Genomic DNA, 14,350 nt, shown 5'->3' on the forward strand with positions numbered 1-14,350 from the left:
AAGCTTTTTGAACTGCGAGAGTTTTACACTTTCTTCGTAAGTATTTCACGGAAGGCGGTCTGGCGGAAGCTAGATATTTTACTTCATAACTTGTTAAATATGGATTTTTTACACAAACGCATCGTTTCACTTCAGAAGGCCTTTATTAACCCCCTGAAGCCGTGTGGAGTACGTTTATGATGGATGGATGTGAATGGAAGCACTTTCTTCAGCTCATACTCGTTGATCCTGCTCACTGCCATTATAAAGCTCGAATGCGTCAGGATATTTATTAATATTTAAGAAAGAAGAAAGTCATATAGGATGGCTTGAGGGTGAGTAAAGCTTGGGGTAATTTTCATTTGAAAGTGAACTAATCCTTTAACTGACACTGCAGGAAGTAAACAAAAGACCATATTTTCCACCACAATTCTCTATAAATAAATAAATTAATTAATAAAAAATAAATACAATTACCTAGGTCTACTGTGTCTATCACCAAGAAAGATAAGGAGTTGGTGTTATGGGCAGGTGCAAATATGTTGGCTGTAGATTGAGAACGCTGATAAACAGCCACTAGATGGCGTCATTTATTGAAGGCCTCTATAATGGTTGGCGAGTGCTTGCATAACAGTAGGCCTTCAAGTGATGGTAACACAGAGAGACCGTGTGGTAAATGCTGAGATTAAGCAGACTGTCTGTGTTTTGTAATTTAATCTCAAAAGCATGACTTAAAATCTTCAAATGATATGTTCACCTGGTGTCTGACTATTTTGCTCTCATTGAATTTACATAGGCCTATGTCTGTGTTTTCTGTGAGTAGCCTGCTCAGTTCAGTTTTATAAAACGCTTTTGTGTCCTGCATGAAACCTTGTAATAAAATAAACAAAAAGAAACGAGCAAAAATATTTGTCGGGCATATGCATGCAAATAGAATAATGAAATATAGATTATCCCTTACAAAAATTAACCAAGGTTTTATTATAGTAAATGTGTAGTATGTTTTTAGTGAATTTATAACCATTTGTATAATATAGCCACAGTTTTACTACAAATACCTTGGATAAACTATGGTTAGTATAGCAAAACCATGGTTAATTTGTGGTTACCATGGTTTAACTATATTAACCATGTTTTTTTTATTTGTAGTAAAATCATGGTTAATTTTCATAAGGCATAATAAAATAGAATAACAGCAGCATTCAGAAGCTGAAGAGTTCTTATTTTGTGTCAATGATCTGAAAAATGTATAATATAATCATATTTGGATGAAAATTGTCATATATGCCAGATGAACCTCCTTGTGTTGGTCACATGGTACAGTGTATGCATGTTCTTTGATTGTTTCTAAATGTAACAAACTATTGTTTGTTTATTATAAGTAACATGCTTTCGTGTCTCTATAAGCAAACCCCATTTAACCCCATATTGTCCCATTGGGCCTTTTACCGTAATTAAGTAGCTATGGATAAAAATGCCTAGTAAACAACAACTGTCCAAATAGAATGAAAGATACATTTTCAGAAAACTCTTCTGAATAGTATGCAATTTATTCATTTGACATAAATTGATTGAAAAGACAGAACGAGACACTGTGAATGATTTGCAAAGCTCTGTGAATAATTTGACTTTCTCTGCACCAATAGCCCAGATCAAAACTCCAATTACATTGTTTGTGGAAACATTGTTGGCCCTGATTTTATTTATTGTGTTTGGTAACAAACCTTGCCAGTCTGTTTCACAGGGGTTTTTGTTTGTTTTTATCCTTCAGATGGGAACATGATGAATAAAACAAAGAGTAAGGAATTTTAACACATGTTGCTAACGGTTAAAAATAACAGAAAAATCTGTGTCTACTTATACAAACAATCTAAAACCACATTTCTCTCCTTGTTTTGAGTTCAGAAGACAGATTCGCTGATGAAAAATTCATGTTGAATGAAGAGAACTGGAATAAAATGTTAATTGTTTTAATAATGACGCAAGATATAGTATATGAAAAACAAAGGCAATTCATATACTGTAACAGGCCATGCTTTTTCTGTTATAAAGCACAATAAAACAATATGGAAAGGTTAGACATGCTCAAAGAAAGTGGCAACACATCTGTTAGATACAGCAAGCAAAAGAATCTATTATCAGAGTGGCGTGCTGTCGGTGTGTCTGGATTTTTAGTCTAAAACTTTATGAATCACCATCTTTAGAGGGATAGTACAAACTCAGGAAAAACTTTTAAGTTTATCCACAAAAACCTCCAAACGCGTAATGTAATCACAGGCCAGCTGTGTGCACTTGTAAAGTTGTTATAATCCCTCTCGGTCCTATAAACAGGAAAATACATAATATAAAGCATCATGCGTGCATCCACAAATAATACAGTTTCTCCTAACGTCCAGCCAAGTTTTCCTTTTTTGGATATCACTGCTCTTTTATCTATTGTTAGCAAACTGATGAAATTTTCATGTGATACAATAAAGAAGCTATATAATATAATATATAATATAAAAATGGTTTTGCACTAGCAGCTGTGGTTGCCAGAATTTAACCATATAAAAAAATCAGTCATGATATTACAAGATGTCATTTTCATGTCATTAAATTATAATACTAACATCCTAACGAACATAAAAATCTTTTTAGTTTGTTATTGTGTACCGAATGATGTCTTGAAGTTCAAAGACACAAAACATGATCAGAGCCAGACAATACACAATAATAAAATAATATAATAAAGATAAAATACATCGCCAATGCACTGAGAAGAACTTTTAAATAAAATCTAAATAAATTGCAGGGAATAGCAATACCATTTTATTCATGATTAGTTTTATTCGCATTTTTACCCAAGGCCATTCTTTTTGTTTACACTTCGTTGTTTACATTTCGGTGGTCCACTTTAGACATTCTACTAACTATGAGTAACTTTGCAAGTCAATTTCTGTACAGTCTAATCTCTAATGTTAATTTGTCATACCATACAATCTGCCATCCAAATTATAAGTTTAATTAAGGCTATAAAAAAGGCTATAAATGATCCGCCTCACACGCGATGTAACCTAGTAGCTGGGACTCGTTCTTTATGTATACAGATGTGACGCAATGACGCAAAGACAAACTGCAACACGCTCGAATTTCCCGCGAAAACCCACCAGTACCACCCAAATTATAAAACATTATTACAAGCCTACGGTTGTGAATCGGGCTAAGGTAAGGAGATAGTTTTGAACACTGGTCGGTTATGTACTTGCTCAAAAATTGATTTTGGATCATTTTTAACCAAAAAAAAGTTACGGACAGCAGCTTTAACTTATTCTACCCAAACCTTAACACCTAACCCTACTCTAACTACTACAGTCTACTAATACTCTAACTGGAGGTAGTTGGCTTAAAGTTGCAAAGTTAATTGTTATATCTAAAATGGACCATCGAAATAAACTGTAATCTTCTTATTTTTCGTTACAAAAATATTAATAATTTCTATAAGATATTGTCCTTTTAAATATACATGTTCTATGTAAATTATAAGATAATTTATACTTTTTACTAAAACAATATTTTATCTTTTACTATATTTCATATATAGTAAATAAAGTTTTGCAATTAAAATTGCAAATAGCGCATGCAGAATTCAACAAAATAAACATCCTGTGTGAATGTCGTTTGTGGTGTCCACAATCTGAGTTACAAAGAAAAAAGTTATTTTGGTAACACTTTACAATAAGGTCTCATTTGCTAACATAATGCATTAGTTAACATGAACTAACAATGATAAATATATTTTTTACAGCATTTATTAAACTTTTTTAATGAAATATTCATATAGTTCACAGTGCATTAACTAATGTTAACATATACAACGTTTGATTTTCAAAACGTATTAGTAAATGTTGAGATTGACATTTATTAATAAATGCTGTAGATGTTCATTGTTAGTTCATGTTAACTACAAATAAAACCTTATTGTAAAGTGTTACCGTCATTTTCTTTTATATAGCCTGCTTTGTTTTCTTTTCAAGCAACCCAAAGCAACTCCCTAAAAGAGCTCTGTCATGTTTGCTTGTTCTCTCTGTGCGAGCAACTTTCAGCGTTAAGGGTGGACGTGATATTTCAAACATCAGATCAGTGCGTTTATGTATTGGGTGCCCGGAAATTTTTCCAAATAAACACAGCTTGATTCAACTTGGGTGGGCAGACTTATCAACAGACTAATTCTATAAACAAATGAAGGAATAACCGAGCACACCATTGGCTGGTAGGCAGGGGACACGCGGAGAGAGAGAGAGACTCGAGGCTTTCGGCAATGAAAATTTAATTAATGTGGGTGGGCTGAGGGAACACAACGAGTGTTTATCATAGACAATTTATTTTCCAGCGCTAAGTCAACATAAAACAGCAAAACGGACAACAATTATTTAACATTTAGACTCATGAAGCGGACACACCGGTGGCGATCTCCCCAGACTGAAACTGTCCTCCGAAGTCATGAGTTTATACCACAGCCCAGTGCCACAGCCCGGCGTGGCTGCATCGGCTCTCAGTTTGTCGAATTCCTCCCTAATCTATGTTTACGGTGGCGAAGTTGGAGGCATCATTCCCGCTTTGGGATTCGCGTCCAGCCGACAGGAGCCTCCGCAGAAGCCTCCCTACAGCTACATCGCGCTCATCGCCATGGCAATCAAGAACGCGCCGGACAAGCGCGCGACGCTGAGCGGGATCTATCAGTTCATAATGGACCGCTTCCCCTATTACCATGACAACAAGCAGGGCTGGCAGAACTCAATCCGCCACAACCTCTCGCTGAACGACTGCTTCATTAAAGTGCCCAGAGAAAAAGGCCGACCAGGGAAGGGCAGCTACTGGACGCTGGACACCAAATGTCTGGACATGTTCGAGAACGGAAACTACCGGCGACGGAAGAGAAAGTGCAGGACTCAGGAGACTGGTGAGACTAAACTCGGTCACAAGAGAACACGAGCGACGACTTCCAAACTTCATCACAGTACGCATGTGGAGAAAGAGTCGCAGCTTAACGACAAACAGCAACACGAAAAACATCCTGAAACAGATATAAACGTCCACGAGAAGTTTAACGGCACCCAACCACAAAATAATGAGGCTAATGTGGCCACACACGCCTCCGAGTCCACGAGAGACTGGTGTTTGGCACCCTCGACCGCAGTGGGCGCTAACCCGAGATGCCCGACGCCTGAACAGACCAGCACAGTGTCTCCAAACACTCTAAATCACACAAACACACCGCATTTAAGCGCGCAAGAGACGCTGGAACCAGTGAAGACTGACACCGGACGTGCGCAAAATGGAGACGCCAAATCCAAAGTAATAAACGCGCAGACGCACCCTCGCAAAAACACTGACAAATCGAAGGAGTTTAGCATTGACAGTATTCTGTCGAAAAAGGAGAACCAGTTCCAACGGAGGTGCAGCGTTGCCGGAGGAGCGCCGGTTGAATGTGTGGAGTCGCGCGGTTACGCGCTCACGTCCTCGCTGATCGCACACGCGCACCCACAGCTGTACCCGCGCGGATTCCCGCTCTGCTCCTACCTGTCTCTCACCTGTCCTGACAAAATGCTGAACTTCAGAGAAAAAACAGGCGAGAAATTATTCTTTTGACGACTCTTTTATGGCTTCACGAATCACAGACTGTATAGCAAATAAATTCAACAAACTAGTTTTATGTCTAGAAAGATTCAGTGAATTCAGTATCAGTAACATTCTTATTTTCTTTTTCTTTTCATTAGTTGCAAACAAAACGTTTTAAAACATATATCGAGAATTCGGGATTATTATTATTTCTTCTACTACTATTATTGTTGTTGTCGTTATGAGATTCAACATGGGTGGCCTGGCCAATCTACAGACATGCCTATACTGTACAGTACTAACAGTAGTTAATTCTCTGATGTGTATACAGTGATCAAGAACGCACTCATTGAAAGCCATCCAAAACACAGATGTCTTTGTAAAATGTTATTGTTTATAATATATGAACAAGAGTTTTATATGTTCCTCTCAGTGACAGATACTTGACAGAAATTGCATTGTCCTGTTGTTCTTGTCCTCTCTAACTATAGATACACACAAACTCAAACTTGATTTACTGCTTAAAGATACATTTATGGAAAGAAAATTAGTTGTTTGTACATTGGACTTTCAATGTGAGATTCATATCGAGTTAAACAGAGAACTCAATTCTTCAAATAAACATTGAGTATGAGTAAAACTTTGTTGAAATTGATACCTTCAGTCTCCTACACAAAACAATCCGATATGCATTATACATGAAGCTGTTGACTCAAACCTAAACTGAAACCCCAAAGATATATATATATATATATATATATATATATATATATATATATATATCTCAAGGACTACTTGTTGCTCCAGGACTACGCATAATCCCGAACTGTGAAACTAGTCTACCACATGTATTCCTTGCCACCATATATAGCCATAAGTGGTTTTTGAACTGAAAGGTCTAAGCCTCAGAGAGTGCAAATCAGGAATGCTTGTGGAAATAAATAAGCTTCCCCACATCGAGCAGAGGAACTCACATCCACAAGCATTTCCTGTGTATAGGATTCTTTTGGTCAGAAGTGTAAATAGAGCGTCATCCATCTAAAGGTTTGTAGAGAGAAAGAGACTACATCTCTCAATCTGCTGCCTCCATCTGTCCTCCTCTTCACAGATGGGCTCCTTAGATGGAGCAGTCCGCAAGGGCTCTGCTGGATCGCAGCCCTGGATTTGCCATCCATGATCATAACGAAACACTGCTATCTCTAAGGTGATCTTTGAGAATATAAAAGAATGTTTCTTTCATAACCTATTCAACCATGACTTTCAAGTATGACCTTTACTGATACAGCTTTATTGCATTAAACCCAAATAAGTGAAATAAACTGTATCTCATTGTCTCGTTACATTGCTAAAGATAATTATGCCCTCTAGTGTTGTAATGTAGGCTGCAATACTCAACCTCAATTAACACACATAGTTGATATGGTTAAGTTACCAGTCTATGTTTTATCAATACATTTACATTTTAATCTCTGCAAAGATCCAGTGATGTAATACAGATGGAGTGCTAAATGTCTAACTGCTGGATATCTGCTTTTTTTTTTTTTATAGATCTTTTGGTAACCACAAGAACAGTATCACAGAAGGCAAATGTTGTCTCAACAGCTTGAAGCTGATGGACCACAGAGCTGGATGTGAATTTTTAATGACAACATTCTCAGTTTGTGTTCTGTCCTTCTCAAGCATTATATGAAAATAAACATGAGAAGAAAGATTATCTTCCTAAGTGTTTAAAGTGTAAAAAATTCACACTCGAGAGCAGAGAGCGGTCTCAATTTCATTTATTTTGACTGGAAATAGAGCACACTTTCTGTGGCTGCAACCGCAAGCGCTCTACTGTGAGAGGTGCCAAATGAAGGCACACTGACTATAAAGCAAAATTCGATAAACAGCAGTTTTAAAAAAAAAACATTTCTGTCACACAAACATATTGTTTAGCTAAATTAAAGTCATTATTCACTTCTTTTCGCAAAAAACCTACATTGATTCAGATCCACAAACAGTTGATTCAGACCACAAGTGAAATGCTTCTGACACACTGCCTTGCAATGATTTTAAAGTAATTTAAAGGATTGTTTTATGAACCAACAGATTTTTTTATGTTTGTAAACATTATACCAGATAAATGATATATTTAGGTGTTCATTGTGCCATTAATACATGTCAATATACAGTACAGTATATAGTATATGAATATGATTGTGCCTTTAGAATAATAAGTGGTAGTGTTGATAGTTTTACAGTTTAATTTGACATTATAAGCCTTTTTTTCAAGGTCCTGAAACTATGAGGTGCTACCTAGAAAGAGATATTAATGCTATGTCTACAAATATTTCAATTATCAGCTGTTTACTGTAAAATGCCATTACCACCCCCTAATGACAAATTTAGATAAAGTGAGAAAATTGTAAGAAACATTGACCTGAAATGAATGATTCATTAATTTATTTTATTTTATTTTATTTTCACAACGAACCATTTATCACCAGTCATGAAGAGGTCTATCGGCCATGGTTCAAATCTTGGATCTCCTTAAATGACTTATTTGAGGCAAGGCCTGATAGATCAGACAGGGGTCAAATCAAGAATGAGAGAAAAGGAGCCATACTGCAGAAGCGTCATCGCCCTTGTTTCATGTGCAATCATGTCTCCAAGCAGCACTAAATCATACCATTTCAAGCCGCCGGCATCAAAAGAGTTTAATCTGTGTGTTTATTATATATTTTCACTCCTAGTGTAAACCAAACTCAGTTGTCCAAATACGCTCTCAACGCTGAGGGAGGGGTGGGGCTCTGATGAAGATTGATGGTCTCTCTGGGAGGAACATTAGCTGCTAATCAAGTTATGTTTCCTTGGGCTCAGTTGTATGCATTGCTATTTGCATGCGAAGAGTGCAAGATCCCTGTTTGCTATCAGGCCTGCTTATGAAACACACTCATGCATCCAAGTCAGAGCTGTCCATCCAGATAGAGACACTAATCACTGTGTTTAATATGAAAAAACAAACAAACAACATGTTCTCTTAGCAAATTTAAAAGCAATATAAGTTGACCTAAAGTGCTGAAAAATTCAAGAAAATAAATTTGATCACATTCTCAAATAAATAAAAATAAAATTTATTATTATTATTATTTAAAATGAATACATTAGCAACATAATGTCAAGTCAATCACCTTTATTTATATAGCACTTTATACAATACAGATTGTGTCAAAGCTTTACAGTGATAACAAAGACTTTAAGTGCACTTATGAATGGGAGAAAGTGCAACAACCAATATGGCGAATAAGCCCCGCCTTCTAAGTGAAAGAGCCAATCGTTGATTAGTAAAGACACGCGTCACTGCAGCTGCCATTAGAAGCAGGCAGCGTTCTCAGACTCGCGTTCATGACTGCGCATGCGCATTGGCTGGTCTAGCATGAAAAACAAGCTATTTAAACGCTATTTGAACATAAGAAACAAGCTTTATGAGACTGTTGTTGTCAGATTTCATTGGTGTTTTCAAATATGAAATTTAATCATAAGCTTAGTGAACAGTTTTGGAGAATATGATGTTTCCCTATTCAAAAAGATAAGAGCTGCACTTGGATGCCAGATAGCCGGTTCAAAGATGGCCGCCGAGTGAAATGACTTGTCTTAAAGGGACTTTGGTGATAAACAGGAAAATAATGATGCAGTGATGCAAACAGAATTCAATTCTGCTGTAAAGCTGCTCAGTAGTTTTATTATTCAGCTGAAGTCAGTTCAGTGTTGGTTCAGTTTGACCTTTAACTGTGTAAAGTTAATCAATTATGTTCAATTCAGCTATATTGCAGCTCTGCAAAAACAGTGATGTCATCATCCAGCTCAGTTCAGTTCTCATTCAATAGTGTTAGTGCAGTCAAATCAATAATATTTCTGAATATTAAGTGTCCCCAACTAAGCAAGCCAGAGGCGACAGTGGCAAGGAACCCAAACTACATACAACTCTGGCCAGATGAATGGACATGGTGTGATTATGATAATGGAAATAAGACATTATGAGTATGAATAAAACCAGTTAAATGAAAGACTGCTGACTTTGTAAAAAAAAAAAAAAAAATTAGGCCTAAAAATTATTTTAAGTTTAGGGCGTAAACATGATATTTCTCACTCCCCTTTTAATGCCAAGCACCAACATCCGCACCACATGCAAATAATCTTGACTTGAGGTAAGCCAGACTACCTATCATTCCATATTGTTTTACCACAAACACTTTTTTTTATCATAATGTAAATGTTTGACGCTTATTTTAGCAATCTGAGGTTTATTTAACTTACTTGTATGCCTCCATACGGCCGTTTAAAAGCTGAGATTTAGCAGAGCGGTACACTAAATGCAAGTGTTCATATATATCACCCTTTGAGACACACTGTATTTGATGCAAGAGTGATTCTCATGTCAACCAAATTTGCAACTGACACATGAAAAACACAAATGGACACCCACTGCTCTTGAATGAAATGTAAAATTTGCTTTTTGATTTGGAATGACCTCATGAAGTATTCACTGATGATTGTGTGTTTACATATCTTTTCAGATGCCTGACTGAGAAGCTGTAATAGGAGGTTAGCACAATAAATATCTCTCTCACCCGCACATATGGCCGTGCACAGTAATTGACATGATTACTCATGTGACTCATACCGTGAAAATACAATTTTTGAGGGAATAACAAAGAGGCATTTAGAAATAAACTCTCAAGTGTTGTTCTATGGGCCAAACTAAATATTACACATATAACCATCATCTCAGTGGATTATGCACCAGCTGGCTTGGATATGGTCGTTTTCCTCCAGTTTAGCTCACTCAAACCAAAGAATTTAAATTAACTAACAGCTGCTGAATGAACACTTTTAATCGTGATTTTCGCAATAGCCCACCCTTATCCTTGTGCATTCCCATCATTTAAACTTAAACTAAATCAGTAACGTATACATTATTGAGGACCAGCAGTTCATCTACAGTCTTTCAGGTGTTTCCTTGTTTAAATGCACCTGCATTTTTCAAGTAATTGAGTGGATTTTCTGTTGATTTCAAACTATTCTTTGTTTATTACTTTGGCACAGAGGCACTCGTTAACTATGCCAACCTGTTATCATAGCTGAAATATTTACTACCAGTTATAGGCCTTCAGCTTTTGTCTCTCAGCATGTTCTTATAATGTGGGTCATTGACAAATAAGGTTTTTAAAAGTGTAAAAAAACAAAAAACATAATGGAGATATAATTAATTTACAAGTTTTATTAGGTGTTAACAATTAGATTATGTGGTTTTTATAATCAATTAACACTGCTTTTGTCATTTTTTTACAAGATCGACAAAATTTGTCACCAAAAAGTCATTTGGTTTAATCAAAATTTCGGTTTTACCGAATGACGATATTTTCAAACAATGCTAACAGGCTGATATCTAGCTAGCTAGGTAGTTAGCTTGCTAGTTAGCTAACAAAAGGACAATCAAACATTTTATATTTAGTAAAAGTTTTTAAAATATTACAACATTTTCCATGTTTTATAGCGGTTGCACCGAATGACCTGATGTTTCGGGACATGCATATGAGCAAGTGAAACATGAATTTTTCAAATAGTTAAGAAAGAGTTAGTTACTTTGCTTCACGACCATGTGGTCCTTTACAGGTGTCTGAATGATGTCACATCCTGTCACATGATATTGACAGCATGACTGGATCCAAAATGGTCCCTTTATATTTGTTACTCCGAATGACATCAATGAAATTCATTTTTCCGGACATTCTTTCTCATAACAAAGCAACGACTTCTATACATAATTTTAATAGCCTACCATTTTGCACTGTTCATATATGATGCTATAAAATCAAACCAGAATAAAAAAAATATACATTTATTACATATTAAGACTTTTTAATCATAAATGAAATGTCTGTATTGGCTTTTGGATGTTTAAACCGAATGACCTTTTGACACTTCAAAATCTTTAAAATACCTTTATATGTAGCAAAATATAATTAAAACCTTTTGGATTCAAAGAGATGAGATCTAGTTGTACTACCTTACATACTTTGGATGTCATATCTTTGTTTTTTATTATTATTATTAAGGCCTATGGACAAAAAAAAAATGACCCGTCATGTCACTGACCCATGTATTTATGCATTTATATACTGCTCCCTGGTTTCTTTACTGTTTTTGTGTTTGTTTATAATTCTATTATTGTTGTTAAATTCTTTGACTTGTAACATTTGCTTTTATATGTCAATAAAAAAAATAAAAAATAAATAAAAATTGCTCCCTGGAATACTCAATTCTGATTGGTCAACTACGCCATCTAGTGGTATATTCGCCATCATCCAAAGTCCTCTCAACCGCCATCTCTCGTTTCATACGAACAAATAAGAGATTTCAGTAGCCTATTAATTTTACTGTATTACTGTTGCAGTGTTCGTCTTGTTGCTAGGCAGATTGTTTTGCACGTTGTAATGAAATTCCCGCCCTACATTTTTTCTTGTTCGAGAAGCCGTTTGACTCTACGTCACAATCAGGTCACAATAGGGAAAAAAGACCGCAACTTCCCTTTCATGTCGACTTTAAAGATATCATACAGGTAAGATTATGAAATAATTTTAACTCTAAGGAATATTTTATATCCACGTTTTTATTTATTTGGTGAGTAGACGTAAGGTGCAGTCGCATCGCAAAATTATCGCGTTTTAGGATCTAATTGAAGTAAATGCAAAACATAATTAGTTTCACTAGTGGTCTCAGCCTTTTGGACCACACTGTAGATGATAAAGATCATTATGATATACAATTAAAACAACTAAAGGAGATGTGATCCTTCAACTTATTTGGATTACTTATAAAATACTATTAACTGAGGATATCAGGTTAAATGTATCATAACTGTAGGATCACTGTGCAACTCTATCTAAGAAAGCAGACCTTCAAATGACATTAAATCCGTCATACTATCTGCTGGTGGGATTATCATGAAGACCTACATGTGTTACACACACTTCTTATAATGAGGGATCTTTTTAAGCAACATAAGCCATCCTCAAAACAATCGTTTCAAGTTCTAAGAGCCAGATGTGCCGGCCAAATGTTGTCTGAATGAAAGTGTCTATCCGTGTCTACGCATACCTTTACAGTTGTGTGTGTACGTGTCTGTGAAAGCTCCCAAGACCCATTAGTGTGGGTTTGTGGCCCTTGTCACAGACCACCCTGCTGTCTGGTTCACACTTAACCTACGGCGAAACTTGACTCCAGTTTTTGCCTCCCAAAGAGGGTTTGAAAAGTGCACTGGCCTCAGAGGTCCACTCCAACTGACCGGCTACAGCAAACCGTCTGTAACCGGCCAGCCAAACATCACACAGACACACTAACACAGAAAGGGATTTAAACAGAGTTGCATGAGAGGATGTATATGTGTGTTTATGAGATTCTGTGTTTGAAAATGGGTAGACAGAGATATTAAGGATAAACATAGGACTTATTGTCAGGAAACATATCCATTTGTGTCCCATTTTACACCCCACTTACAGGATCTGTACTTCATGTCGCTTAAAAAACTCCAAAAACATAAGCCATCCTCAAAACAATCGTTTCAAGTTCTAAGAGCCAGATGTGCCATATTTCTTATCTCGTTATTAATTATTAATCTGAATATTTGTCATATTTCTATGGTTATAGCCCTGGTACCTTAAACTTGAGGTTGGAAAATATGATTTCTTGAAAGTTTATATACAGCTTCTAAAGGCCAGTTCACTTTATAGTTATAATTACCTTGATGTGAACGGGTCATTCATTTTTGGGAAGGGATAGTTGCCCCAAAAATGAGAATTCTGTCATCATTTACTCACCCTCATGTTCCAAACCTGTATGACTTTCTTTCTTCTGTTGAGCATAAAAGAAATGATGCGAATGGAACGTCAGTCATCCACACCTTCACAGATTACGAGGAGTGTTCCTCAGGGCTCTGTTCTGGGGTCCCTACTTTTTAATTATCTATATTAATTATCTTAACATCAAGAATGCTATTCATTTTTATGCTGATGACACAGTGATTTATTGCACCCAAATGACGTCCAGCTGTGTCTTTATTACAGTCTGCTTTCGATGTTGTGCAACAAAGGCATTGCTGCTTGAATTTGACATGTTTTTTCAAATTCAAAGAAACAAGCAGCAAAAGAGATTTTTAATCTCAGAAAGTTTATTTCCTGGTTAAATAAAGGACAAATAAAAGTATTTATATTTATCAATAAAATTATAGGCAGTTTCGAATATCACCATGTCCCTTTAGGCGCGTGTATAAGTTATAACAGATAAAAAAGGAAAGAGAAAGAAAAATATAATAATTTCTGGCACAAATGATACTATTTCCTGACAAAAAAAAAGTCAAAGAAAGACCAAGAAAATGAAAGAAGAAAGGAAGTAAGAAAGTGTAGAAGGATGTGATCAATCACTAACTATTCAAGATAAGGCGAGTTTATATTGTTTGATGGGGTCTGGGATTAATTAGTAGTAGAGCTCTCAGTGTGTGACACCAGTGCTTGGCCTTTCACAGCTCATTACTGTGCGTCCAATCAGTGCAGGCCAGTGTGACTGCTGTTTATTTATACACACAGCCAGCCATGGCAGCCATTTGGCAGTTTTCTTCACTGGGGAGCCTTAAACACTCCCACATTGAGCTGAATTTGCACGGACATATTCGGTAACACATTATCAGGCACAGAGCATGATCTAATATATCTTATAAGACCCCTCCCCCCCA

General features: G+C 36.2%; 1 protein-coding gene across 1 annotated transcript; it reads left to right on the forward strand.

The window, feature by feature from the left end:
• The first annotated feature begins 4,085 nt into the window (after window positions 1–4,085).
• Window positions 4,086–7,292, forward strand: foxl1 (forkhead box L1). The gene is made up of 3 exons (XM_051869503.1): window positions 4,086–5,590; window positions 6,689–6,784; window positions 7,129–7,292. Exons 1-2 carry the CDS (start codon window positions 4,462–4,464, stop codon window positions 6,781–6,783), a joined length of 1,224 nt encoding a protein of 407 aa, XP_051725463.1. The 5' UTR covers window positions 4,086–4,461; the 3' UTR covers window position 6,784; window positions 7,129–7,292.
• The last annotated feature ends 7,058 nt before the right edge of the window (window positions 7,293–14,350 follow it).

Source organism: Ctenopharyngodon idella, chromosome 18, assembly GCF_019924925.1.
Source record: "Ctenopharyngodon idella isolate HZGC_01 chromosome 18, HZGC01, whole genome shotgun sequence".
In the NCBI taxonomy this organism is placed as follows: domain Eukaryota; kingdom Metazoa; phylum Chordata; class Actinopteri; order Cypriniformes; family Xenocyprididae; genus Ctenopharyngodon; species Ctenopharyngodon idella.

Bases quoted from the DNA above. Each gene is read 5' to 3' on its own strand.
- foxl1 (XM_051869503.1), top strand. From the start codon at position 4,462: ATGAGTTTATACCACAGCCCAGTGCCACAGCCCGGCGTGGCTGCATCG. The intron at 5,591-6,688 runs GCGAGAAATTAT...TCCTCTTCACAG, and splicing joins GAACTTCAGAGAAAAAACAG to ATGGGCTCCTTAGATGGAGC.